The sequence below is a fragment of the Psittacula echo genome (genome assembly GCF_963264785.1).
Source record: "Psittacula echo genome assembly, chromosome: 2".
NCBI lineage: Eukaryota > Metazoa > Chordata > Aves > Psittaciformes > Psittacidae > Psittacula > Psittacula echo.
In genome coordinates this window covers 149,263,745-149,288,418 of record NC_137737.1, presented here as the reverse complement: position 1 = coordinate 149,288,418, position 24,674 = coordinate 149,263,745, and the positions used below count along the sequence as shown (strand labels likewise).

At 39.2% G+C, this 24,674-nt stretch overlaps 1 protein-coding gene across 2 annotated transcripts in view; it reads right to left on the bottom strand.

The window, feature by feature from the left end:
* The window catches only part of FAM91A1 (family with sequence similarity 91 member A1), a 28,155-nt gene extending 7,724 nt beyond the window's left edge, over positions 1–20,431 (bottom strand). For both annotated transcript variants that reach the window (XM_080610422.1, XM_080610421.1), the window contains exons 1-19: positions 20,280–20,431; positions 18,421–18,505; positions 17,529–17,680; positions 16,578–16,635; positions 14,844–14,911; positions 13,475–13,588; positions 12,340–12,430; positions 10,026–10,088; positions 8,881–8,987; positions 8,005–8,043; positions 7,787–7,899; positions 6,871–6,989; positions 6,345–6,457; positions 6,060–6,146; positions 4,959–5,091; positions 4,123–4,271; positions 3,530–3,664; positions 1,833–1,946; positions 937–1,009 (exon numbers count right to left, since the gene is read on the bottom strand). In XM_080610422.1, the coding sequence (XP_080466548.1) occupies positions 937–1,009; positions 1,833–1,946; positions 3,530–3,664; positions 4,123–4,271; positions 4,959–5,091; positions 6,060–6,146; positions 6,345–6,457; positions 6,871–6,989; positions 7,787–7,899; positions 8,005–8,043; positions 8,881–8,987; positions 10,026–10,088; positions 12,340–12,430; positions 13,475–13,588; positions 14,844–14,911; positions 16,578–16,635; positions 17,529–17,680; positions 18,421–18,505; positions 20,280–20,351 (1,885 nt within the window). In that variant the 5' untranslated portion in view covers positions 20,352–20,431. The remainder of the gene's footprint in view (positions 1–936; positions 1,010–1,832; positions 1,947–3,529; positions 3,665–4,122; positions 4,272–4,958; positions 5,092–6,059; positions 6,147–6,344; positions 6,458–6,870; positions 6,990–7,786; positions 7,900–8,004; positions 8,044–8,880; positions 8,988–10,025; positions 10,089–12,339; positions 12,431–13,474; positions 13,589–14,843; positions 14,912–16,577; positions 16,636–17,528; positions 17,681–18,420; positions 18,506–20,279) is intronic.
* Between the last annotated feature and the right edge of the window lie 4,243 nt (positions 20,432–24,674).

Below are 24,674 nucleotides of genomic sequence, written 5' to 3'. Positions count from 1 at the left end.
AGAGCTGGACAATTCAATACAAGATACATGTTCCACGTATCTGAAATTCCGAAGAATCACAATACAGTGTTAGAGGTTAACAAGGAGCTTCAACATTGAGTTGTTCATGCTAGAACTTAGATTCTGCTTTCGAGATTTTTCACTTAGCATCAAGTTGCAAGAAAACAGACATCCCAGGGAAAGTGAATATAAAAGTAACTCATTTTGAACCTAATAAAAACTAAATTAGGAAGTTAGCTTTATTCCTAGTTGGCCCAGGTTCTAGCTTAAATAACTTTAGATTTCACATCTGGAAATGCATACTTTTATGATAGCTCTCAGTTGGGAAGGCTATGGCCTCAACTATGCAAATCTTGTGTCCTACTCATCAACAGTATTTCAGAGTACATTAATTCCTGCCTTTCAAAAATCATTCGAGCTCGGCAGACTTTGGAGAAATAGATTTTGCTAGCTAAGCTCTTCCCAGGGAAAAAACCCTCCATAATAGTTCCTAGTGCTACTCATCAAGATTGATTGTTCAGTTTTGGTCTCATCAGTCTTTACAGTTAAAGAGATACTAAAATCTCCCATATATTCTATTATTTATTCAGTTAGTAAATATGCTAGTTAATAAGCAAGTATGCCCAAAGAAAGATTCAGAGGTGCTTGTGGGAGTTACTTCTTTACATCTGTGCTAGGAAAGAAGACAGGCCAGAAAACACATCCTAATTAGGACAGGTAAGATACAAACGAAGAGACTGTATGTCTAAGCTCAGAACAGACTTGTTAACAATTTAAATAGTCTTTCAATTTTCTTATCTAACTTGACTTGCAAGAAAATCTGTATTAAAATAAAAAATCTGTATTAAAAGGATTACTGCAACCTTACAGCACAAGGTAATGTGCAAGAAAGTTAAATATGGTGGCATGGGGATCACATTAAAGACAGTCAATTACCTGCCTGCTGCTCAGCTTCATCAAATGGGAAAGGTATGTGCATTGTTTCTCCCATTCCATGTATGCCATGCCCCTGAACATCAAGAAATTAAATTAGAAGCAAAACAAATATTCATCAGCTTAGTTTAGTCCTACTTATGCTCCTTTTAAAGGACTAACAGAGAACTTGAAGCAAATGAACAGATAGAGATATTACACATTAAAGTTCTGAGCAGTTTATACATTTCAGTTAGCTGAAATATGTAATTAAATAAAATACACAGGAGTAAACACAATGAAGTTAAACTTCAGTAAAGAGGAGCAATTTCTTCTCTCCAGTTACAAGTGGGCCTTTGAGAATGTGTAATTTTATGTTTCTTACAATATTAAACATCTATTTATTTGTATGATTAATTCTGAGACTTCAGCTGAATAGAAGAAACAGAAGACAAAGCTATTTTACTTCTTCCAAACAGACAAACCCTATCTATGAGGCATATTTTATTCATACTTTACCGTAAGAGCTAAATATTAAGCACTCTGAAGCGTTTCTTGAATAAACAGTTCATACTCCCAGTTACCTTACACCACTGCTGTCTAAAAAGCTTGTGAGCTCTTCACTTTTATTCCAGCTTCCTATATTCCCACTCTTATAAATCCACACCTCACTTTTAGCTAGCAAAACTCAATTCTATTTGCCTGTAATACAGTAATGCACACATAATACGCATTCAGCTCAAACCCCATGTCTTCACCACCACTGAATCATAGCAGCACTGGCTACAGAAGTTAAACCTATTTTTCAGCTCTTGGCAAAAGTGTAGCTCTCCTACGTTGTCCTACATCTCCTACACCATATAACAGGTTAACTGAAAAAATTATGCATGTTTTCTTCACTTATACAGAGCACACTGTACCTGAATTAGAACAGCAGAATGTGTTAAAGCATCATTCAACATTGTGAGCACGTTTGAAGTAGGAACTACTCCTGGGTCATGACCCCAAGATGTTATTAGTAAGCGATCATAAGCCTAGAAGAGAGAAATTAAGAGTACTTACAGTAGTAATGGACTATCCAAGCACATAAAGTAAAATACTAAGAAGTTAGGCATTATCCTATGTAATCAGTTACTACAAGTAAGTACAACTCCACAGTGTAATACTTTGTACCAAGGATCACTCGTGTGCATATTCCTGGTAAGGACAGAAGTTTGCCAACCTCAAAGTTAAGATGCTATTTTGAACAGGAGACGTCTCCCGCCCATTCCTGTAGAGCTGTATGGCCGTTATGGCAGCCTCCTAGCAGATAAGAGATGAGAATCATCCCACAAATTTAAAAGCAAAATATAGACTAGATAAAGTAACAGTATCTACAAAGAACAATGATGTATCAATCCCCACTTGGCGGTGTTCAAGGCCAGGTTGGATGAGGCCTTGGGTGGCATGGTTTAGTGTGGGGTGTCCCTGCCCATGGCAGGGGGGTTGGAACTAGATGATCTCAAGGTCCTTTCCAACCCTAACTATTCTATGATTCTATGACAGTTCCTTAAGAGGACACTGCAAAACAGCAACAGGAGAGAAGCACTCACATATGCACACAGAGGAAAATAGCCCCAGTAAGTCTGTGATAGTGCAGAATGTGAGATTATCTAGTAAAAGAAAATCTCAGCTATCAGCACACAGATTCAAGCAGTACTGAAGTTTTCCAAGGCTACCACACTAAATGATTTTTATGAGTAAAACTGCACCCTCCATATATTTACTGGTAGTTTAAGCTAATGACAGACTAAAGTTTGAATCAAGCTCATCGTCAATGGTCTTACTGCTTAGAAGCCTTGATTCACGTAATCCTATTTTATTTTAAAGTGAATCTTAGAATTAGAGGTATCTACAAAATGTTTGAAATTGGAAAGGGAATGGCCACATGAAAGGTCTGAGGAATAGAAAATATATCTACAGATCCTAGAGCCAGAGATGACTGCTGAAGGTCTCCATACCATTTTAATGTATTTAGCTCCTCAAGTCTTTACTTAGAATCATGAGGTGAAAACTGTGGAGGCCTCTCTGCAACTATATATTTGAACAACATTATTTTACCAATTCCAGACCAAACCCAAACACTGCCCAGTGTCTCCAGCCTTTCAAATCAAAGTCAATAGATACAATGATTTCTGGTTCAGGCAAGTTTGCAAGTTGCCCTAGCCACTTCCACCTAGGTTTAACTAGCATACACAATACCCAGCAGTACTTCTTTGTGGCAAATTTGTCCTTATTAGCATCTCAGAGAGAGAACAGGACAAGGTAGCATCTGGAGTCTTTCAGGCATGAGGCAATCACCTGCATTGATTAAATTCACAGTGACTGCAGTACCACATTTTACACTAAAATTGAAATGGGTGGCATCAAATACACTGGAGTCACATTTTGATAAAGGAGCATTCCTTTTTCAAAACCTAGAAAGAAAACAAAATACTACATAGAACTTGCCTCTAGAAAAGGTACATCACCTACAATGAATTGTACCTCTGACTTCATTTGTTATCCCTAAATAGGGTACAGCCTATCTTTGAAGTGTCAGGAAAAGGGAGGAAGAATAAATCCACACATACACTACCTGAAAGATGTCTGGAAGCTTTCGAAGACGTGTTCCTTTAGAGAGCAACAGAGAGGGTGGCCCTTGTCCAGTTATGTGGTAAATATACAGCTTGAACCAAACTGAACTAACTTCCGGTATTGCAGGTCCAATATGCTAAAGAGATTGTTCAAGAAATTAGAACTCAATATTGCAACTGTTATATGCACAGATATAATTTCAGAATCAAAAGGTTTAAATAAATATAAATCTAGCTTGTCAACAGAGGAGTTCAAATGCATTAACTCTGCTATTGATGATATTCTAGGTGGTTAGCTCAGTACTGCAAGACTCTACAAAAAGGTGCAAGTAAGCTATTTCGATGAATATAAATTCAAGAACAAAATACCTGTCCTTAACAATTTATCAAATAAAGTCAATAAATTACATTTAATTTACTAAATAATCCAATTTTCCCCCAACTAAACACTTTTTTTTAGTGAACTGCAATACTATTCTACTTGCCAATGACTGTGTCACTTTAAAAGGTGTATCTGTTAGATATATCCAAAACAAAGCTATGAAGACAGTGAATTTCCAGACACTGGGGGGGGGAAACCCCAGTATTTTTTCACCTGAGGTGTACAGCTGCTGATAGGTCGAATTTCATTGGTGAGTGGTGCCATGGAAACCAGCAGAGTATAGTTTTTGTTGAGAACCCTGCTGCAAGTAGCTGGATCCAAGCCGAGCAAACTCTCACATCGTAAGAGGTCCAAGGGAAAACCTATATGAAAATGTAAAGATTCTTAAATCATCACTTAAAGTGGAGCATACAACCCAAACAGTGATTTCAGATTTTCCATTCTCCTCTAAGCCATGAAAACAATATTTTCTACAAGTAAGTTTTAAATGATTGGAATGAATTTTAATAAATCTGTACATCAGTTTAGCAACTTAAGTCATACAGGATTGTCTGGCACAGAATTACAGTTTGCTTCTCAGGAATGAACTGATGCCAGGAAATAAGCACAGAGATACTGAGGAAGCAGGGTAAGATCTGAAAAAGAAAAGAAATCAATGCTCATTAGAAGACTACCTCCTCTTTCATGACTTGAAAAATGTTTCTGTGACAGAACAACCCTGAATAAACAATGACTCCTTTATATGGCCTTCAGAAGCACATGATTTGAAACCAATCTCTTCCCCAAGTTCAGCTTCTCTTGCCATCATTATGCTTTAATCTGTTGCATTAGACCTTAAGTCCAAGCTTTGCCAACCACATCTGTCATTCAACAGGCAAACCCAAGAATAAAAGTTCAAAGAATTATGAAAAAGTGATGTTTTGGCTCTAAAATAGTCTTAAACTTGTAGGATACAGATTGCTTTCTGAAATAGCAGCTTAATCAGAAAGCTGAGTCCACAGCAGATAAGCAAACAAACTTAAAAGGATTTCCTCAGGCGTTCACTGTACCGTTATTGGGCTGATCAGGCTGTACAGCTTGTGCCACTAGGTCTTTATTATGCCTCAAAAACAGGATTGTGTTTCTCAGCGTTAGTGCATGATCGAAGTACCGCTGTGCTTCCCCTTCACCTGTGCTTTGAACCTAAACAAGAAATGAAAACAAATGCGTAAAAACGGCAGGTTGTTTCCACAAGCATCAATTACACAAAAGGGAAGACTAACAAATGATAACTGTAAAGCTTTGTAATTGAGTATGAGAGTTATTTATTCGTAATAAATTTGTAATTACAAATAAATAATTATTTATTTGTAATAATTATTTATAAATTTGTATAATTATTTGTAATAATTATTTATTTGTAATAAATCTGTAATTGTATTACAATTTATTTGTAATAAATTTGTAATAAATTGAGTACAATTTATTTGTAATCATACAAATAAATACTTCTTCAACTCTGAAGCTTAAATGCAAAGGTGATCTACAGCAACTATTAAATGAAAAATGAGTCTTGACCATGGTAGTCAAAAAGTACAAAAAGACAGTATCTATAGATCAGAACTACAACTCAAGAGTTTAGGTAAAAGGATTTAAATGTCCAGTCATCCTGACTGGTATAAAATGATACAGCAATTAACAGCATCCCTCCTACATAATTCTCTAGTTGTCCTTCTGGAACTATCTTTAAAAGGTAGATAGCTTAAACATTCCAGGACATAATGGCCAAATTTTCCTACAGAAATGATGTGCAGGCTTTCGGAAATATTAACACCTTACTAGAAAAAAAAAAGTGATTTCCACTGAGCAAACCCTAATGCAGGTGTGTATAGATACAATGAACAAATGTAGATCGTGAACTCAACTTTGCCTATCAGACTCACCATATTTATGCACATGCATGAAGTGTCCCTGTATAGCCACTAGAGGTATAAATGCTGTGAATCAGAAACACTTCAACTGAATCACTTAGGCTTAATATGATAAGGTGCTTGTTTTTACCATTGTATTGCTAAATAAGCAGGTTTAAACAATGAAGACACTGGGGTTTTGAGGGCCCTTTAACACCTCAACTGCTGAAAAAGCATTTGGTCAAACATGCAACAGATTACCTTTTCCAGCTCCACCAAGAAGCTGTCAAGACTCTCATCTGACAGTTTCCCAACTTCAAACATCGTGACTGCATGACTTTTCAAGTTCTGGAACAACAAAACTGTCTCATTTCTTTGAGAATGGAATGTGCAAGTAAAAGTTTTATTAAGCAAAAAACATTTCTTAACAACAAAAAACACAGAAGGTTTTTTTAAGTAATTACAGCTGTATTACATTGAAGTAAAAGTATTTTAGAGCTTTATATATTTACTCTTGGCATAAAACATTGAAGAACTTTGACATACTGGTGAAAGATTTCCCATCATTAAAAAGGCAGTGAGAGTAGAATCAAACAGGAAGGCAATACGCTTTGTGTGTCCACTAGACAGATTCAGGCTGCTCACGCTGGCTGTTTCAGCTAATAGAGAACAAAAAGAAAATATATGATCACATTTGTTCTACTTTAAATACAATCATCAAGTTTAATTAACTTAAAGAAACAAGGGGGAAAAGTTATTGCCATACTGAGTAGAACACAGAATTTGCTTATCACTGCTAAGCTACTGATTTACTTAGTTCAGAAGTTGGTATCTTTGCATCAATTGATATCCATAATACAGATCAGCCTCATCGTCACAAAAAAAAAAAACACCTATCTGGCTTAAGGATTTTAAACATGTAGTAGACACCACCGCCCCCACTGTATATTCCATATGAAAAAAGGATCTATACGATCTATTTTACTTATTTCTAGAACACTTTACCGCCTATGGCACTCTAAATCTCAAAATAATTGATTCTAATGTATTAAAATTTACTGGTAGTGCTAACCTGGATCATCTTGACTGTTGGTATCTGTATCTGTGGCTGATGACCCAGCTTCCTGTATAGGACTTCTGTTTTCCCCACTGTCCCATGAAAGCAGCATCTTTTGAGGGTCCAAAGTACTCCTATTAATGTGAATTAAAATCCACATCTATCGGTCACTGTAGCACCAGAGAAGTATCTCTGCCTTCTGTGCTAGTCGTCCATGCATAGGCATACCTCATCCATGCCTTTCAATACTTTTAAGCCCTAAATCAGTCAAGCTCGATGTCCCTCAGAGCCCTGCTTTAGCTTCAGCAGAAAAGTTTATTTGGGGGTTTGAAAATACCAGATTTTGAAAAAGAGAGATTTAAAAAAAAAAAATCAAAACACTATAGGTGAAGAAAAATCCAATGGGAAAAAAAAATAAAAATTAATTCACTTTGATCTCATGGTCTGAATTAGCATTAAAGAAAACCCAGGCACAGATGTAATTTTAAATGGCTTAATAGGTATAAAACTAGAAGTGCCTGACAATTCTTAATTAATGCAGCTTGGCACTTCAACTTGGAGAACCCTTTGTTGATTGGTATTAACATCACTTTCCCAGGATTTGATATAGATAAACATATGTATGAGTGTCAGTGACAGAACTGCAATGGAACTTGACAGCAAGCAAGCAAACTTCAGGTACATATTCACTGACAGCAGCGCCAAGAGACACCATCTCTGTAGTAATAGCTGCTATTTCTGGCCCCAGGAGTTTAAAGCAAACATACACTTGTCTGCTTGAAACGTAAGCAACTAGGCATTAAAAAAATCAAAAAGCCAGCACTAAGTGACAGCCACAAAAATAGCCCATTGAATATGTAGGATAAATTATTATCCCTTATCATCAGATTAATAAAAAGAGGATCAAGCATTCTTGCAATTGTACACTTACTTCAGTCTGTTTACTGAAGGAACATTCTTCCATGATGGATGAAGATTATCCAGATTTATTACTTGGCCTTTCTTATGAGCAAACCCCAACCGACAATACATGGAGACAGCATTCTGCAGAAACACATGTACACATAATCAGCAACTGCTGGATGAAACCAGGTTGCACAACACTGAACTTTCCATATTGAGTTCAACAGATGCATTATACACACATACCTTTACTAAAGATAAGTCAATCTCCAACACATTTGCAAGCTAAAAAGGAAATAAAATAGAAAGATGAATTAACAATAGAGTATTAACAATGCATGGCAATTCACCACTTGGGGGAGCTTTGGCATCTGTTTGTTGGTCTTCCTTATTTTTAAACTCAGCCTATACTGGTAGGAGCAATTTTGTCTTCATTGAAAGCCGTGAAAAAAGGGAAGAAAAGGCAGTCCTGGGGTAATGGTCCAACTTGATGATCTTAAAGGTATTTTCCAGTCTAGTTGATTCTATGATGCTATTCCATTGATTCTATGATTGTGCCACTTGAAAGCATGCAAAAGAAATATGAGGTTATCTTCCACTGTATGATTTCTGGTTGAACTATGTACACCAGAGGACAGTTAAAGAAGAAAAAACTGGGATATATTCAATGGGTATTTTTCAGGTATTCATCAAGTTTTGAGAAAAGTACTTATATGATTTTAGTATGGGAAATGTTTTCAGAAGTACTTATGCAAAAGTTACATTCCTACTTTAAGCCATCACCCTGCATGTTTTCAGTGCCAAAGAAAAAAATTATTTATCTCCTTTAGTGCACACTATTAAAACAGATTCTGTTCCAGTTCTAGGCTATATAAAATACTCTACATTGGTGACCACTGTATGAGTTCATTCCAGCTAATGAATTGATTCATTGAATTGAAGGTATCACTTCAAGCCTGAAGCACTGTTACATTCAAAATAAAAGAAACAGGTAGGATCTTAAGCCTAGCAACACCTCTAGATAAAAATCACTTGACATTGATCCATCTGTCTCTATTTTCAGCAATATGCTTTGAGCCCTTCCAAATACTCCTTATCTCCCCAACACAGGGTTTTACTTACCTCTGCCACATTAGTGTGTTCATCTATTGAAACAAATATCTTGTACAGGAGCGTTTCAAAGTAGTCACCTTGTACTCTGTTCATCACAAAACCTTCAAGTGGTGGCACTAAAAAGAATTACTTGCAAAATTACGATCTGGTAACTTTCCTTATTAAACTGAAACCACATGAAACCAGAAAATAAGTTTACACTTACTTGGTTTTCATAGTACTCACAATTTTGAGGATTTACCAGTCAGAAAGAATAAAAGCCTGAAGATAGTATACATGGTGTTTAAAGTTCTCCCAATCCCTCAGTAATAATTTCAACACGTTTTCCTGAATAGCCACTCTACCTCACATCATAGTCTTGCAGTCTCCAGCTCATCCACTATAGATCATTTCCAGCCATCCAGCCCATGAAATGATTTTGTAATGTGAATGGAGATTAAATCATGGCTCTGATTGAAGCTGGACACAAAATAACTCACCTTTACCACACACTCCTGAGCTGAGACTCCCAAAGCTATTATCTAAGCAGTAAGTCTCTTGTATTTAGAGGACTTTCACTTAACTGATCCCCACTACAGCAATGACAGGTGCTTCTGCATGACCAGGTTCTAAATGATTTATGCCTTTGCAGATTATACTGAATTCAGAAGCCCTTGAGACCTAGCATAGCATAATGAGTTGTTTAAAGGGCAGCCACATGCTGTGCTAGCTTAAGCTCCTACATAGTCCCCAGACACAGCACATGACAATAACTGAGGTCACAAGACCACGAAGGATGGAACTGATACCTGCAGAAACGTTGCAACTGTCCAGAAAATAGGAGTCAAAACCCCACGTCCTTTTGATAAAACAACTATTTTTTCTATGCCATTTTTCCTTTTCATTACAGACACATAGGAGGATACTTCATTCTTCTCTTTAAAAGAATCTCATCTTACCTAAACATGTGTACCAAATAACCTAAGAATTCAAGTTGAAACAAATCCTACATATAATAAAAGCAATGTTTTAATAGGGTTGAAAACATTTAGTCAGGAAAAAATTTCATAGTTCTAATGTTTTGTTTAAGCAAACATCCACACATAAGAGAACTACAGGATAACTGACACGAAACCAAGAAAACATTGGTATAATACCATTAAATATTTACTTACCTGCTATACAGCTGTCATCAGATATTGGTACATCAAGGTAAATAAATCCTTTGTTATACAAACCTTTATAAAAAAAAAAAAAAAAGGCACAACATTTTAGAAAACAACATTTTCCAGAGTACCAATGATACAAAGGAGACTTTCCCATCAGCCAATTCACAATTTGAAGTAACTTTTCCTAATTTCCTCCAGAGTGGACTATTACTTTGCAAGGCATGGATCAAGAAACCACATCTAATATTAATCAGGTGTCACCCTAAACCACGGTTCTTTATTTGCAGTCCTATGCAGTAGACTTGGAGCTCTACAAGTACTTCAGGTCAGCACAGTAGAAACACAAAGCAGCAAAACACTTGACAAAGATGAATGCAGCACTAAATTTTCATCACCACCACTATACTGGCAAGTGGGGGTTTTTTATCCTCAATTAGTTTTGTCAGCTGAGGATGCTGGCTACGTTTTGGTTCTTCTCTAACTTAGGCTGGAACTCGCACACTTCGTTGCATGGACACAAACTAAATCACATCAGTACTGATGGTCCTCACATGTGCTTCCCCCATATTTTCACCAGGCAGCTTGTTTATGTTACTCCAAAATCAGTTCTGGTGCACTTCAGCACAAGGCATCAGCAAAGCTGCAGCAGATACAGATGAACTTTGCATAGAAAAAGGACAATAATATGGCAGATTTTAAGATTACACTTTCCCCATGAGATTGATTTGAGCACAAAGGACCACAATCGAGTTCTGCTGTGTAGGTAAGCCAGTGAGAAGCTTTTAAGAAAGCACAAAACATTTCAGCATGGTTTTCTTTAGAGCCTAAGGTCTGTAAAAGCTTTAATAATAAACCAGAAAGCTAAATTACACAGTATAAAAAAAGCCGAACTTCTCATCAGTGGTTTATTTGGCATTACCCCAGATCACTCCATCTATGACATGTTCATTACAGCAGGCAGGAAGTGCACCAAGAACCCTCAGGTGAAATGCCACTAAATACCTGAAGTAGAATTGTCAGGATTATTAATATACACACACAGCTCACCCCAGCTATAGCATGTGTGTATATACCTATAATTTATCTAGTAAAATTACTACCCCCAATCAAATCTTAAATAAAATACCTGCATTAAACCTACACTAACTTGGATTCTGATACAGCTGCTGCTCAGCACAGGCAGCGACATATACTCAGCTATGCAAACTGAGGTGTATCAACAAACCAGCTGTAATGGATCAGGATGACACTACAAGCCATCAGCATGCTGAGGGTGCTTTTCACTGCCTCTCCTTCAGGTTCAGCTCTTATAGCTCATACATCCTTACTCACTATACACAAAACGTATTGACGGCATCATAGTTGGCACTAAGCAGTCCTCTTTTCCCATCAAATCTCAACCTACTGGCAGTCCTTTACATTAATCTTCTATACATTGCTTTTCTATCCAAGAATTAGGGTAGACAGGTATGTTAGATCCTTCTAAACCTACTAAATCCAAGCTGCAACCCTCTCCACAAGTAACACCAGGTCATGTAGAGAGAACACACTTCATGATCTTTCAGGATCTGAATTTTCTGAAGCCCTATACTATTTCAGATGCACCCCAGAGCTAGAATTTCACATACCTTCTCTTTTGTTTGGGGTTTTTGTTTTGTTTTGTTCTACTTCAGTTAACAGTGAGTGGAATTCTCCCTCAATTTCTTCCGCAAACTTCAGTGCATAGGTTTGATTGCTTATAGTTAAGCCAAGCATTTACCAACAGACTTCTCAAGAAGTTTGTCAGTGAATTTATACCCCCTTGCCTAAAGATTTGTAGGTATCTAATACCTGTTACACTGAAATGAGCAGACATATGCAAATCATTCTTCAGTAGCAGCTGCAGTCCACTGAGAAACAAGACAGTCTCTCAGATTTAAACCCCATTTTTATGGTGTTCAAACAGTACAAAAGTCACAAAAACTCTCCTTAGAAAAGGAAGAAGTGAAGTTTTACCACCCAGGATTACCAACTCTGACATTTTTAATTTAGTTTCTCTTGTCCTCATCTACATCCTTCTCCCCCACAGTCTTTACTGACAGTTTCTAATGAAAGAATTTGTTGAATCAAACAATAACAGAGCAACAGCTGCTAATGGCTCACTGTTAAATCATTCACAAGATCTAGACTGCAATACACATAAGCTTTTATTTTCCTCTACCTCCTGTTATGCTTCAGCTGTCTACACCTCCTTTTATTCCTACTTTTCAGACACTTCTCTCAGAATTTACTGAGCAAGCAAGATCTCCAAACAGAAAAGGGATGTTCATTAAAAACTTACTGTGAACTACATTGAAGTCTAATGCACCAGCAAGCTGAGGACCTGAATCAATTATCTTATCAATAGCAGACTTCTCTGACGTAGTACAAATCTAAGTAAAAGAAATCATGTTAGTCTTTGGTAGAAATGAGTCTATGCAACTTAATTAATACAGCTCATAAAAACCCTCAAACATGTCAGCCTCAGATCAGTCATAAGTAATATAAGAATATAGCAAGTAACCCATATTGTTAATAAAAATATTTGCACTGAAAAATTCACTGCGGTTCCTGTTAAAGTCTTCACTTATTTTACTCTTGTCCCCATACACAATTATGCATGTTCAAGGACCTGTATTTAATTGAACAGGTATTTGGCAAGTGAAGTCCACAGTATAATAGGTTTGCTCTTTAAAACTTCCAAACTGAGTCTTCAGTCACACAACTGGAACCATTCTAGGAAAAGGTCCATTACACTATCTAAGTAATGTGCTTCAGGTTAACTACTCTGGGTTGGCCAGATGTCAGAATGCAAGTAGCCACTGGCTAAGATATTCCAAATAATAGCCAAAAAATACTTCCATCATTGCTTTAAATGTTCCAATCTAAACAAAAGACTTGCAGAAAAGGAATTAAATCCAGATCAAATGACTAGCTAACCATAAAAAGCAGCTGTGAGAATGGAAGTCAAGTGAGGATGAAACATTAAGTCAGCTCACAAGTTTTTCATGTGCAAACAATGAAAAGAGACACAAGAAGCAGAAACAATGAAAACATATGAAGTGCACTAACTCAGATTCTAATTATACGAGATTCAGTCAAAACTGAGCTATTGGGGCTTAAATATTAATTTAAGAAAACACATTTTGTTGCTTGTTCCCTACAAAGCACATTATCACATATATTAGTTACTGCAGATTGGTTGACACAAAACCACCTCAGCACTGTACACAGCGCAGAAAGTACAAAGGAGGGAAAGGCAGAATACGTCAACAAAGAAAACATCACAATTTCCATGAGCTCTAATCTCTGTTTCCATAAAAGAGTTGTTATAACCTGCAATGTAATCTTTGTGTATTCTACACATAAGAAAGCCCCTGTTTTCAGGGGCTATCAGTATTGAATCGAAATCAGAGATGCTATCCATACTGAAATACCTTGATGTCATCCTCAGTGATGTAGCCGGACTGCACAACCCACCACGCTTCTATAGTGATCTCCACAGGTTTCACAGGTAACAGATCATGAGCAGTTTTCCTTCTGAAAAATTTCTGCAGTGGTACAGTCCATTTGAGATAGTAATAAAGAGCACTTCATGTGTGCAGACAGACATTCACCTTTATATAAGCTTATTTTTATAAATATCCTTTTTTAAGTACCTTATATTCACAGACTGGACTCATACAAACACCATTAGCTTTGTCATTTAGTCAAAGTTTCCCTCCTCTCTCAAATCACATGAAAGTGGGAATGAAAAAAATCATCTACATCTGATACTGTTAAGTCTTCCCATAAACCCATATTTTCATCCCTACTGTATACATCACTATTTAAAAGCCCCGATATCCAAACACATTAGGATCAAGTCCAAATTCAAACTGTTTATGACATTTTCTAATGTGAACAGGTCAGAGAGCACAGCAAACAAAGTATACAAATGAGGGATCTTAAAGACGTTCAAGGATCTTAAAAAGAAATACCCAAGAATTTTAGGAACATATTTTATTTACTTGTAAGGACAAAGTACCACACATTCTCAATAAGCACGGTGCTAAAAAAAGGTAGAGTAAATGCCACTCTAAGGAAAACAAAAATGGAGAATATTGTTTATTTATAGACCTAAACAGCTTCTCTCCATTGTACAGCCATTACTTTTTGGTTCACCCTATCAACTTCATATTTTTCATGTTTTTGTTTGAAGGAGCACCATGAAGTAACTAAAAGAGCAAGAGCTTCCTGAAGGAGGAAACTGTTGTGAACTGAAGGGTCTATTTCTATCAACAGTCATTGCAGTGGTTTTCACATGTGCTACTCACATGCAGCAATGCCTGTTCAGACTCATTACTGTTGTCTTAGAGAAAAACATACATGCTATAGAAATTTACAGAGGACTATCCCAGAATAAACTCTGATCTCAATCGTACCCATAGAAACATGGAGTATTTCTTCCACAAGCAGTATCATTTACCATGTTTGTACTGGAGAGAGTTTATACAGCAGATATTAGTTATCTGGTGCCATAGAGTAAATACAGCTTTAAAAATATAAGCTTAAAAAAACAAACAAATAAACCCCAAACAAACACTTAGCAGTGAGCATCTTTTTCTTTAGTATACTTTGACTTTAAATTAAAAAGCTCTTTTTTAACAGGAAACACAATATAATTAACAACACAGTATGCCACATTTAGCCACACTACTAAACTAACCAGGCCCATGAAATTATTCCATTCTTCACTTCCTATGAAATAATATGGGAGGGGAAAAAGGGTGAAGGAAAGGGAGGGGAAATTAAAGACAAACTTACTTTTGAAGACCTGCATTGGTTCATTAGATCTATATACTGATTTCTTCCTATACCAAGAAGTCTTAGACCTGAAAAATAAGGTTTTATTTCTTTTAAGACAGGTTTAAGGTACATAAAACATTCTTCAAAAAATCAGTATAATAATATTTTTATTTACTTTTTCTTCACAAACTAAAAGGATATTTACAGTAGCTCAATTCAGTTCTAACTGAATTTGACAGAGAACCATGTGCATCTAAAACAAGAATCCATCCCCATTCATTTACTCTGTACAAATTAAAAAAGACAATCCTGTATCACTCAAGTGACAGGGTAGCAGGGAATAATCCAACCCTTTTCTCTCCTACACTCACAACAGGTAATAACTATGCTTCAAATTAACAGGACTAAAGTTGCACCAGATTTTGGTCAGTAAATTTTTCTTCCCCCTTACAAAGCTCATACCATACACTGGATTAGAACTCTAAACTAAGAATTAGCGCACAAAAGGCCACATAAGCTTCTAAGGAAGACGATTAAGATATAGTTGAGTTAAGTTCAATCAAAACTTAATTCCATAATCTCTAGATTTCAACCTTTAAGGAACTATGAACAGATACTAGAAAGTTACTCCTTAGTTTTAACCTATATTCTTAGTTTTAACTCCAGCCTTCTAGCTTGACACTAGTTTTTATGACGAAATGTTAATAAAGATGATTAACTTAATTACACCATAGCTACTAACATACAGCTGCTGCTAAAATAACAGAATTGTGGGCAGGAGGAGGGTGGGGACAACCACAAACAAAAACCAGGGAAGCCTTTCCCTTCTCCATACTCCTGACTAAGACTAGATTTCGAACAAGTTAGGTGGCACTGATGTAAAATTTTCCCTTATCTGTTTCCCCAGTATGAACATTACATAGAGGCAAATTAGAACAGTCAACTGACAAGATCCTTTAAAAATAAAAACAAACAAAAAACCCAACAAAACTACAAACAAAACTATTCTCAGAAGCTGCAGGCTACTCTTCATCTGACTGTACACTGTCCTTAAAGAGAACTTTATAAATTCATACCAAAGGTGAGGAATTAAGTCTTTAGCTACAAATAACTTCTAAGAGACAGATTTGATTAACACCGTCCCTAAGCCGGCAGTTTGCATTTTGCTCAGACTTAGCAGTAGTCTACTGCTCTTACTCTGTTCTCCTCCACCAGGTTCTATTTTTTTTTCTTTCCTAATCTCCCTAACCCATACCCACAAAACACAATAAAATATCTGGGACACCCAGGAGTGTCACAAAATACCAAATTCTCCTCTTTCTCTTTCCTGGTACATCATCCTTCAATCCTCACTGACCCTAATTCACAGCAGCATCAACAGCCTTTCAGTGGCTTGATAAAGCTTTCTGCCCAACATATGCCAGAAAACACACTAGGGAATGACCAGCAGCTCAGCTTGCTGACACACAAGAGCCAGTAAGACTTTCATCCCAGAAGTACAACCAAACAGGAATGCAATACAAGCAAGGCCAGAAGCTGCACACAGTTTTGCCTGTCTGCACTCACAGTACTCCAATTCCAGCACTGACCATATGGACGGAACTCAGTATGGAGAGCACATGCTCCTTAATATCCTTAGTTAAATGCTTCTACACCTTTGTTAACATGCCTATGTTCAAGCAAACAGATGCCAACAAATCTGCTCCTTATTTCCAACTCAGTGAAGCACTAATGCAATTAGAGAATACTTACAGTCAGCAGCAGTGAAGTTGGGTAATGAATCATAGCTTTTTTCACTGTTCATTATATCCTAAAAAAAAAAAATAAAAATCCAAGAAAAATTAGCTGTAGCATCAAGAAAGTTACCATCTCAGAAAAGCAGGTCCAGCAGTCTGCCTGTCTTTTAAGAACAAAATGAAATTACACCAAATCTATTAAAGTCAGTTACCTTATCAAATTTGCCAATTACTTAAGTAATCATTAACTTACCGTGTAAATGTCTCACAAAAAAATGAGACTTCTGTTTAAGCTTTTAAAAAATGCTGCCTGAAAGAATAAACATAATACTGCATCTGTGTTTACACAAAAAAACAGCACGTGGAATCACTAACAGTAAGAACAGAACAAACTAACAACTAACCCATTATGCCTGCAATCACTGTACACAAGATACAAAAAAGCACTTCTGATACCCAATGACAATAGAAGAAGGCTGCCAGAGTGCTGACAGAAAACAGAACCATCTTTGTTCTCTTAAGAAAAGGATGTGCTTCCAGCTTTTGAAAAAGCTTCTAATATGGTTAAGTGTCTTTTTGAAAAAGGACACAAAAGAAAATAACCATTCAAATGTGCTGAGTTTTAAAAATGGTAATTCTCTTTGTTTCATTAATCTAATAGAATGAGGTATTTCTTTTACAGTTTGAAGTGAAGAGCCACAAATCTCAAGCACCAAAAGAGAAAGACAGGCCTCAGAGTAAGCCCCAGCCCAGCCCCACATGACAAAGTCCAGCTCTTGAAAGGCTCATGGGGGCAGAAAGGGAAATAAAACTGCAGTCACAAGCAGTTCTCCAAAAGCCTTCCTTACTCTTTCCTTACTTACTAGCAGACCCGACCTAAAACCAACCAAACTACATGACACTGCCTCATATGCATTACAAGGCCACTACCAACCTCTCTAAGAAAAGAACATAGTTCTGTACTCACCTCCATTATGCTCGTGTAATAGGAAAATGGTGTTACCCTCAGACCTTTTACCATGATGTCAGACAAATGATAAGGGTACAACATGAGATGATCTCGACTGTATTTTAACAGATCCTCATAATATTTGCGTTCATCTTTCTTGACATGCTTAACTACAAGGGGAGGCAAAAAAAAGAGAGTTACACTGTTCTATAATGTTAAATCAAAAAAAAACCCAAACAAAACCAGTGTTACAATGAAAGGATTACAAATAGTATAATGGCAATTGACAGAAAGTTAAGAACAAAATAAAGGACTGGTGGAGGGCATTCAGTATCCAAGGATTTCTACACACAAGTACCCCCAGAGCCTTTCAGGATGACATTAGAACAGAGCAGATTTATCTTACAGGTTACCACGAAGCAGCCCATTGAGACACAACTCATGCAGGCTGTAGAAAATTATCTTTTAATTAGTGAAACCATTATCTATCTTTGGGAAGACAAAAGGATGCAGCCAATAAAAACTGAACTGAACGTCTGCAAACAACTCATAGCCAATAGCTCATGTGAGTCAGGTCCAGTGTCCGCATCTCATCTACTGACAGCCTTTATTTTGTTAGTCAAATCCTCTCTTAAAATCTCTTAATTCCTTGGAAAAGGGCAGCATAACTACAGCAGGACTTCAGTTCACCTGTCAACTCAGCAAACTTACAGACTGCATTGCTAGAAAAGCTGCCAAATGTACTCAAAAGTCAAGACTCTTCTAGATGTTTTATCATTTAAAAGTATTTATTTTCAGGGAAGGAAGGAAGGAACTTTGGTTAGAGCTAGTTCTTGCAGTTTGACAGTAAAGAGGCTTCCACACATAAGAACTGAGTAGCAATTAGAAGTTACTTAGCTTCTTTACTCACCTAAGTTATTCCTGTATCGTAACTGATTGCGGATGCTGTAGAGTACGACCTGCCTTTCATATTCCCTCTGAGAGTTCCCAAGACCCTTGAAAACATAAAGGCATTTTAGCTGACACACACAAAATCACTTTTAGTCAAACCACTGCAGAGTGTCTCACGAGCAAACATAAGCAGGCAGCTGTCATTACTCAAGGCAGGACCCCAGTTCAGCAGTTACAGTATCTTTAGTCTCTGTATGAGGTCAAAAGTATATTTAAACAGCTCTCTCTACACAGGATGCAGCTTTAAGCAACAATCTTTAGATTTATTTTTATTTACTAATACCACTCTAGTAGCAAAAGGAAGCATCTAAATCTCAAATAAAATGGTTTATAAAGCATCAAGCATTTCACCAAGCATTCAGCATCTTGCAGCCTTGAAGAATTACCCAGAAGTAGTGTAGAATAAACCAAGCACGGTGAATGACAGGTAAAGCTTCAACTGCTGCACCTAAGCAGCCTATAATGTAAAAACCAAATAATGAAACAGCACAAGTTATAGCTTAACGCAAGTAAGGCCATCAAGTGATCTTAGGTCACAAGATCAAGGCGTAAGCACAGCGTATTACCCGACTATCATGACAGAAGATAAAAAAGAGAACTTTGGCTCATGCTTTGAATGCCTTATTTAAAAAACTGCTCCCTTAAAATTCTTCATGTTACTCTTCTACTCTGCATCTGTAGCAAGTGATCTGGGTTCCGTGGCGGGGGGGTCCTCTTTCCTGGTTCCCTCATGATACTCATGTTAAAAAAGAACCTTGTATAAAAAGGTACTTTATGTATGTGATAAACAAGTTGCACGCATACTGAAGAATCAGGTATTTGAAAAGAAACAGCCAATACCACAGGCAGGGTCCAATTGATTAAATATCCAAACAGGGATGCAAATATTTGCTTGAAGTACAAATATATTACAGACTATTCTGACACGAAATTAAGCAGCATTCCAGAACTTACATTAAGGCAGATAACACATTAAATACTGGTATATTTTCTATCCTGAATCACACAGCCAACAGTATGGCACTCAGCTGGGCAGGTAATGAGAAATCATCATTCATGCCCCTCTTACAGCACCTGAAATCTGAAACTCAAGGAATTCAGCTACTCCGGGCCTGCAGCCACTACTCACCCTTTGTGCACAAGAGAAGTTGTTTAACAACATCTGCTTTCAAGCAGCGTAAGACTTTGTAGATGAGCACCTCCTCTCAACTTGACACAATACCTCCCCTCTGCTATCAGAGGCCCATTAAACCCAGCAAATCAACATTTCATGAAGTTTCCTCTTCCTCAAGCCACTCACTGCAACAGTTCCCAGGCTATGAAACACAGTAAAGGCTGCACAAGCCAACACTGACACCTGTCCTGGGCCAGCTTTCATCACTGGGGCTGCTGAGGAACACCGGCTTCAGCGGGCCTTGGGTCTGCACAGGTTGAGAGAACCCACCCCCATCTCCCTCTGTCCACAGAACCTCCAAAGCACCCCTACGACTCCTCACAGAGCCCCCGAATACACGCGTTTATCCCCACATACACACCCCACACCACTCCCATACCCCGTTCTCCCCACATACACCACACACACACGAACACCCTCTCCCCAGAAGGGCTGCGCACCCCAGTGCCCCCCTCCACACGTACGTCCCGCACCCTCCTCACACTCCCCTCTCCCCACAGCCACACAAGTCCCCGCCACGCCGGCACTCCGCGGCACGCAGGGCTGAGTCCCCGCCTCTCCCTGCACCGCGCCCGGCACCCTCCCGCCCTCCTCTTCCCCATGCGGGGCACTCGGCAGCTCGGACCCTGCCCGCCCGCCCGCACCTGCTTGACGCTGGCCGGCAGCCGACCCCAGGGGTAGTTGTGCCGAATGTGGAACTCCACGTCGATGTTCATGGCGAGCAGGCCCAGGCCCGGCCCCGCCGCCGGGAGGCGCTCCGGCCCAGGGCCGTACTGCCCGCAGCCCGCTGCCTCCCGCCCGCCGCCGCTTCCGCGTTACGCCCCCCGGAACCGCCTGCATACATCAGTTCCGGGGGGGCGGGGACCGGCGGGGCGGTCGTTAGGGGGTACGGCCGGTGGCGGAAGCTGCGCATGCTCTCGCCTGCAGCCTGGCGGGCTCTAGTGGGGTATAACGCCTCTTCGCGGCGCTTCGTCCGGTGGCTGTAACAGGCTGCTGTTCTAACATCATAGAATCAGGTAGGTTGGAAAAGACCTTTGAGATTATCAAGGCCAACCATTACCTCAGGACTGCCAAGACCACCACTAAACCACATCACTGAGGGCCTGATCCGCAGGTTTTTGAACACTTGATCTGAGCACAGTCTCATAATGCAGTTCACGGTATGCCTGAACCGTGACTGGTGGACAAACTGGTGACTGCTCAGAGCAAGGAACACCAACGAGCGTTTCACAAGGGAAGAACGAGATCATTCATCTAACGGTGGCCCTGGGCTATGTCTGTAGCATGCTCCGCACGTACGGTCTGCATAGTGTGGGGATGGAAAGCTTGCAGCCCTGAACACCCCCAGCAGCCCACTCTGTTCACATGGGTTTTTGAGCAAGTGGTTCATATCGTTAAGAAAGCTGCTTCAAATAAAATAGGAGCAGATGGCCCTGCTTATCTTAGGATCTAGGTTCTTGTGAGTCATTTAGTCTTGCCTGTGTCAAAATCAGTGCCAACTTCTTGTGCAGAAGCATTTTCCTTTTGTTCAAATGTGAGGGGATTACAGACACAGGAAGGGCTGTATTTTGTTAACATTACGTATTTAGTGCATGATTTGAGGTATAAGAACAAAGTGAGGCCCTGATCACTTGTGCCATTTATTTTTTAAGGCCATTTCCTGCATGCTCAGTAATAACCTTGGAGCAGTGGAGACAGAGCTGAAAGAGGACCAAGCAATAAAAACAACTCAGTGCACTGTTATCTTCGAGTAGGTACCAGAGAACTACGGCCCCAGTTCTGCTTTGACATCACTAGTATTTTCAGGATCCCGTTTATGAGTAACTGCAGAGACACAAAGTCTCAGCTAGTGAATGTACCCCGTGATGCTGACATACAGCTGAGAAGATGGTGAGCAGCTCACAGGATCTCCAGGGTCTCAGATAAGGACTCACTGTCAGGATTCAGTCCAAAACCAGTCACAGCCTGTAAATCTGATCTCATCCTTCAATTCTTTTAACCCCAGTTGTCAGGTTTCTTAGGAGCCTTCCTTTATCACACCCTACAATGGTTTATAAATTAACTATGAAAAGACATTAATAAGAAACCCTTTTACCTTGACCATTGCCACATAAACCAGATGGTACGGGTCGTTGGGTAGTACTGCCTGTTTGCTTTTGGTATCAGTAATTAGACACACCTCTCGGTAAGGCCAGGCAATCATTTTCTTGTATGGTTCTCAGGTAAATTATATTGTTAGTGGCACCTGCACATGAATGATACTTTTAGTAAGACATAGATGTGAGAATCCACAAGCTAAAACATTAGGTGCTCAGAGTAACTGTAATGTATGCAGTATTCGTATTCCATTATATTCTTATCAGTTGCCTCAGACTTCTCAGTGATAGCACTGGCAAAAGTGAAGAAAACCCAAAACAATTAGACGGAAATACTGATATGGGGTAGATCTTCAGGAAGGTAGGATAATTGAGCAGAGCTGTGATTAGAGAAAGTGGAAGTACTTGATTTTGAACAGGATTTTCATTTATTACCAGGAAGGGTACCATACAACAGAATTGTTCTGTGTTTATTAATGAGTTTGAGAATTTGCAGACAACTGATTCAAATTCACTTTGTAAGCCACTGGCCATCATATGTGAAAAATCATGGCAGTCAGGTGAAGTTCCCGACGACTGGAAAAAGGGAAATATAACGCCCATTTTCAAGAAGGGGAAAATGGATGACCCGGGGAATTACAGACCAGTCAGTCTCACCTCTGTGCCTGGCAAACTCTTGGAGCAGATTCTCCTGGAAGGCATGCTAAGGCACATGAAAAACAAGGAGGTGGTTGGTGACAGCCAGCATGGCTTCACTAAGGGGAAATCCTGCCTGACCAATTTGCTGGCCTTCTATGATAGGACTACAGACCTGATGGACAGGGGCAGAGCAGTTGACGTCATCTGCCTGGACTTGTGCAAAGCATTTGATGCTGTCCCGCATGACATCCTTGTCTCTGAATTGGAGAGACATCAATTTGATGGGTGGACCAATCGGTGGATAAAGAACTGTCTGGATGGCCGCACGCAAAGGGTTGTGGTCAATGGCTCGATGTCCGACTGGAGACCTGTAACGAGTGGTGTCCCTCAGGGATCAGTGTTGGGACCGGTCTTGTTCAACATCTTTGTCGGTGACATGGACAGTGGGATTGAGTGCGCCCTCAGCAAGTTTGCCGATGACAACAAGCTGTGTGGTTCGGTTGATACGCTGGAGGGAAGGGATGCCATCCAGAGGGACCTTGACACGCTTGTGAGGTGGGCTGATGCCAGCCTGATGAAGTTTAACCATGCCAAGTGCAAGGTCCTACACCTGGGTCGGAGCAATCTGAGGCACAGCTACAGGTTGGGCAAAGAAGAGATTCAGAGCAGCCCTGCGGAGAAGGACTTGGGGGTGTTGGTCGATGAGAACCTGAACATGAGCCGGCTTCAGTGTGCGCTCACAGCCCAGAAAGCCAACCGTGTCCTGGGCTGCATCAAAAGGAGCGTGACCAGCAGGTCGAAGGAGAAGCCTGGAGAAGAGGAGGCTGTGTGGAGATCTCATAGCAGTCTTCCAGTATCTGAAGGGGGCCTACAAGGATGCCAGAGAGGGATTCCTCATCAGGGACTGTAGCAATAGGACAAGGGGTAATGTATTTAAACTTAAAACCAGGGGAAGTTCAGATTAGATATAAGAAAGAAGTTCTTCACTGTGAGGGTGGTGAGGCACTGGAAGAGGTTGCCCAAAGAAGTGGTGAATGCTCCATCCCTGGCAGTGTTCAAGGCCAGGTTGGACAGAACCTTGGGTGACACAGTCTAGTGTGAGGTGTCCCTGCCTGTGGCAGAGGGGTTGGAACTTGATGATCTTAAGGTCCTTTACAACCCTAACCAGTCTCTGAATCTATAATTCCATGTTTTTATGAAGGTCATAGATAAAGCTCTCTGAACTCCTGCACCTTCAACTGAGGTCACTGAACTCTGAAGTTATAATCACATTGGTTTAAATAATCTATGTAAAATACAGAGAACGGTGAGGATTAGGCTACCGATCATTTTTCCAAACCTTTGGATATCATTGAAACCCCATTCATTCCCTCCTAGCTCTGCTCCTCAGAATGGATATGTGTGTGTGTAGGATGTTGCACAGTTTACAGTTTCTTCAGCTGACTCTTCAGGCAATTGCAGCAATGAACAGATTTATCCTGTAACACTCCATGTAACCTTCTCCAGTCTTTTTGACTTTCTCTGACGCACGTTAGTGATCACAGTTAATCAGCCCTGGTTCAGAGGTTGCTGCCTCTAGTTTGATGCTCAGTGGACCTGTGCCACTGACTATATATAATGTATAGTCATTAATTTATTTTTTTTCGTGGTTGGTACACAACTACTCACTTAAATGCATTCATTTCTGGCATGAGTAATCTTACTTTGTGAGGACAAGCAAAACAAAGATTGAACACTTTAACCTGGTGTGTATCATCCATTAGCTGCTCTCCTGTAATAAATCTCCATTTACCTTTGTTTATCCCTTTTTTTCTGAGATATTTTTAGACCAACTTCTTTTTTGCCTTTGATGTCTCTTGCTGTTCATAACTCATTCTGTCCATTTGCTTTTCTAAATTGATTCCTGTGTTCTTGTTTTCTGTATCTACTTGCAGACTCAGTTACGGTTAATCGACTTGCAGAGTTTCATTTTCTTAAAAAGAACTTGTTGCAGACTTACTGCTACACAGTTTTCTTACTGTTTTTCCTTGCTACAGAGAAAATTTGCTTCTTGGGTTTTAATGGTTTTAATGTATTTGCTTTCAGTTATTCTCAGCAGACTTTATTCTTGAGAGACATTCTCAAGAGGCATTACCTTTTGGTTCATTGACCTTCCAAAAGTCGTCTTTCTTCCTTATTCCAAGTCTTTTGTGCTTTTGTGCTTTAGCAACAAGTTACCTCCATTTGTCATTACCACTTTCAAACAAACTACCTTCCCTTTCTGGATTTTCAGCCAGTTCATCCTTGTTTAAAATCAGAAATAGC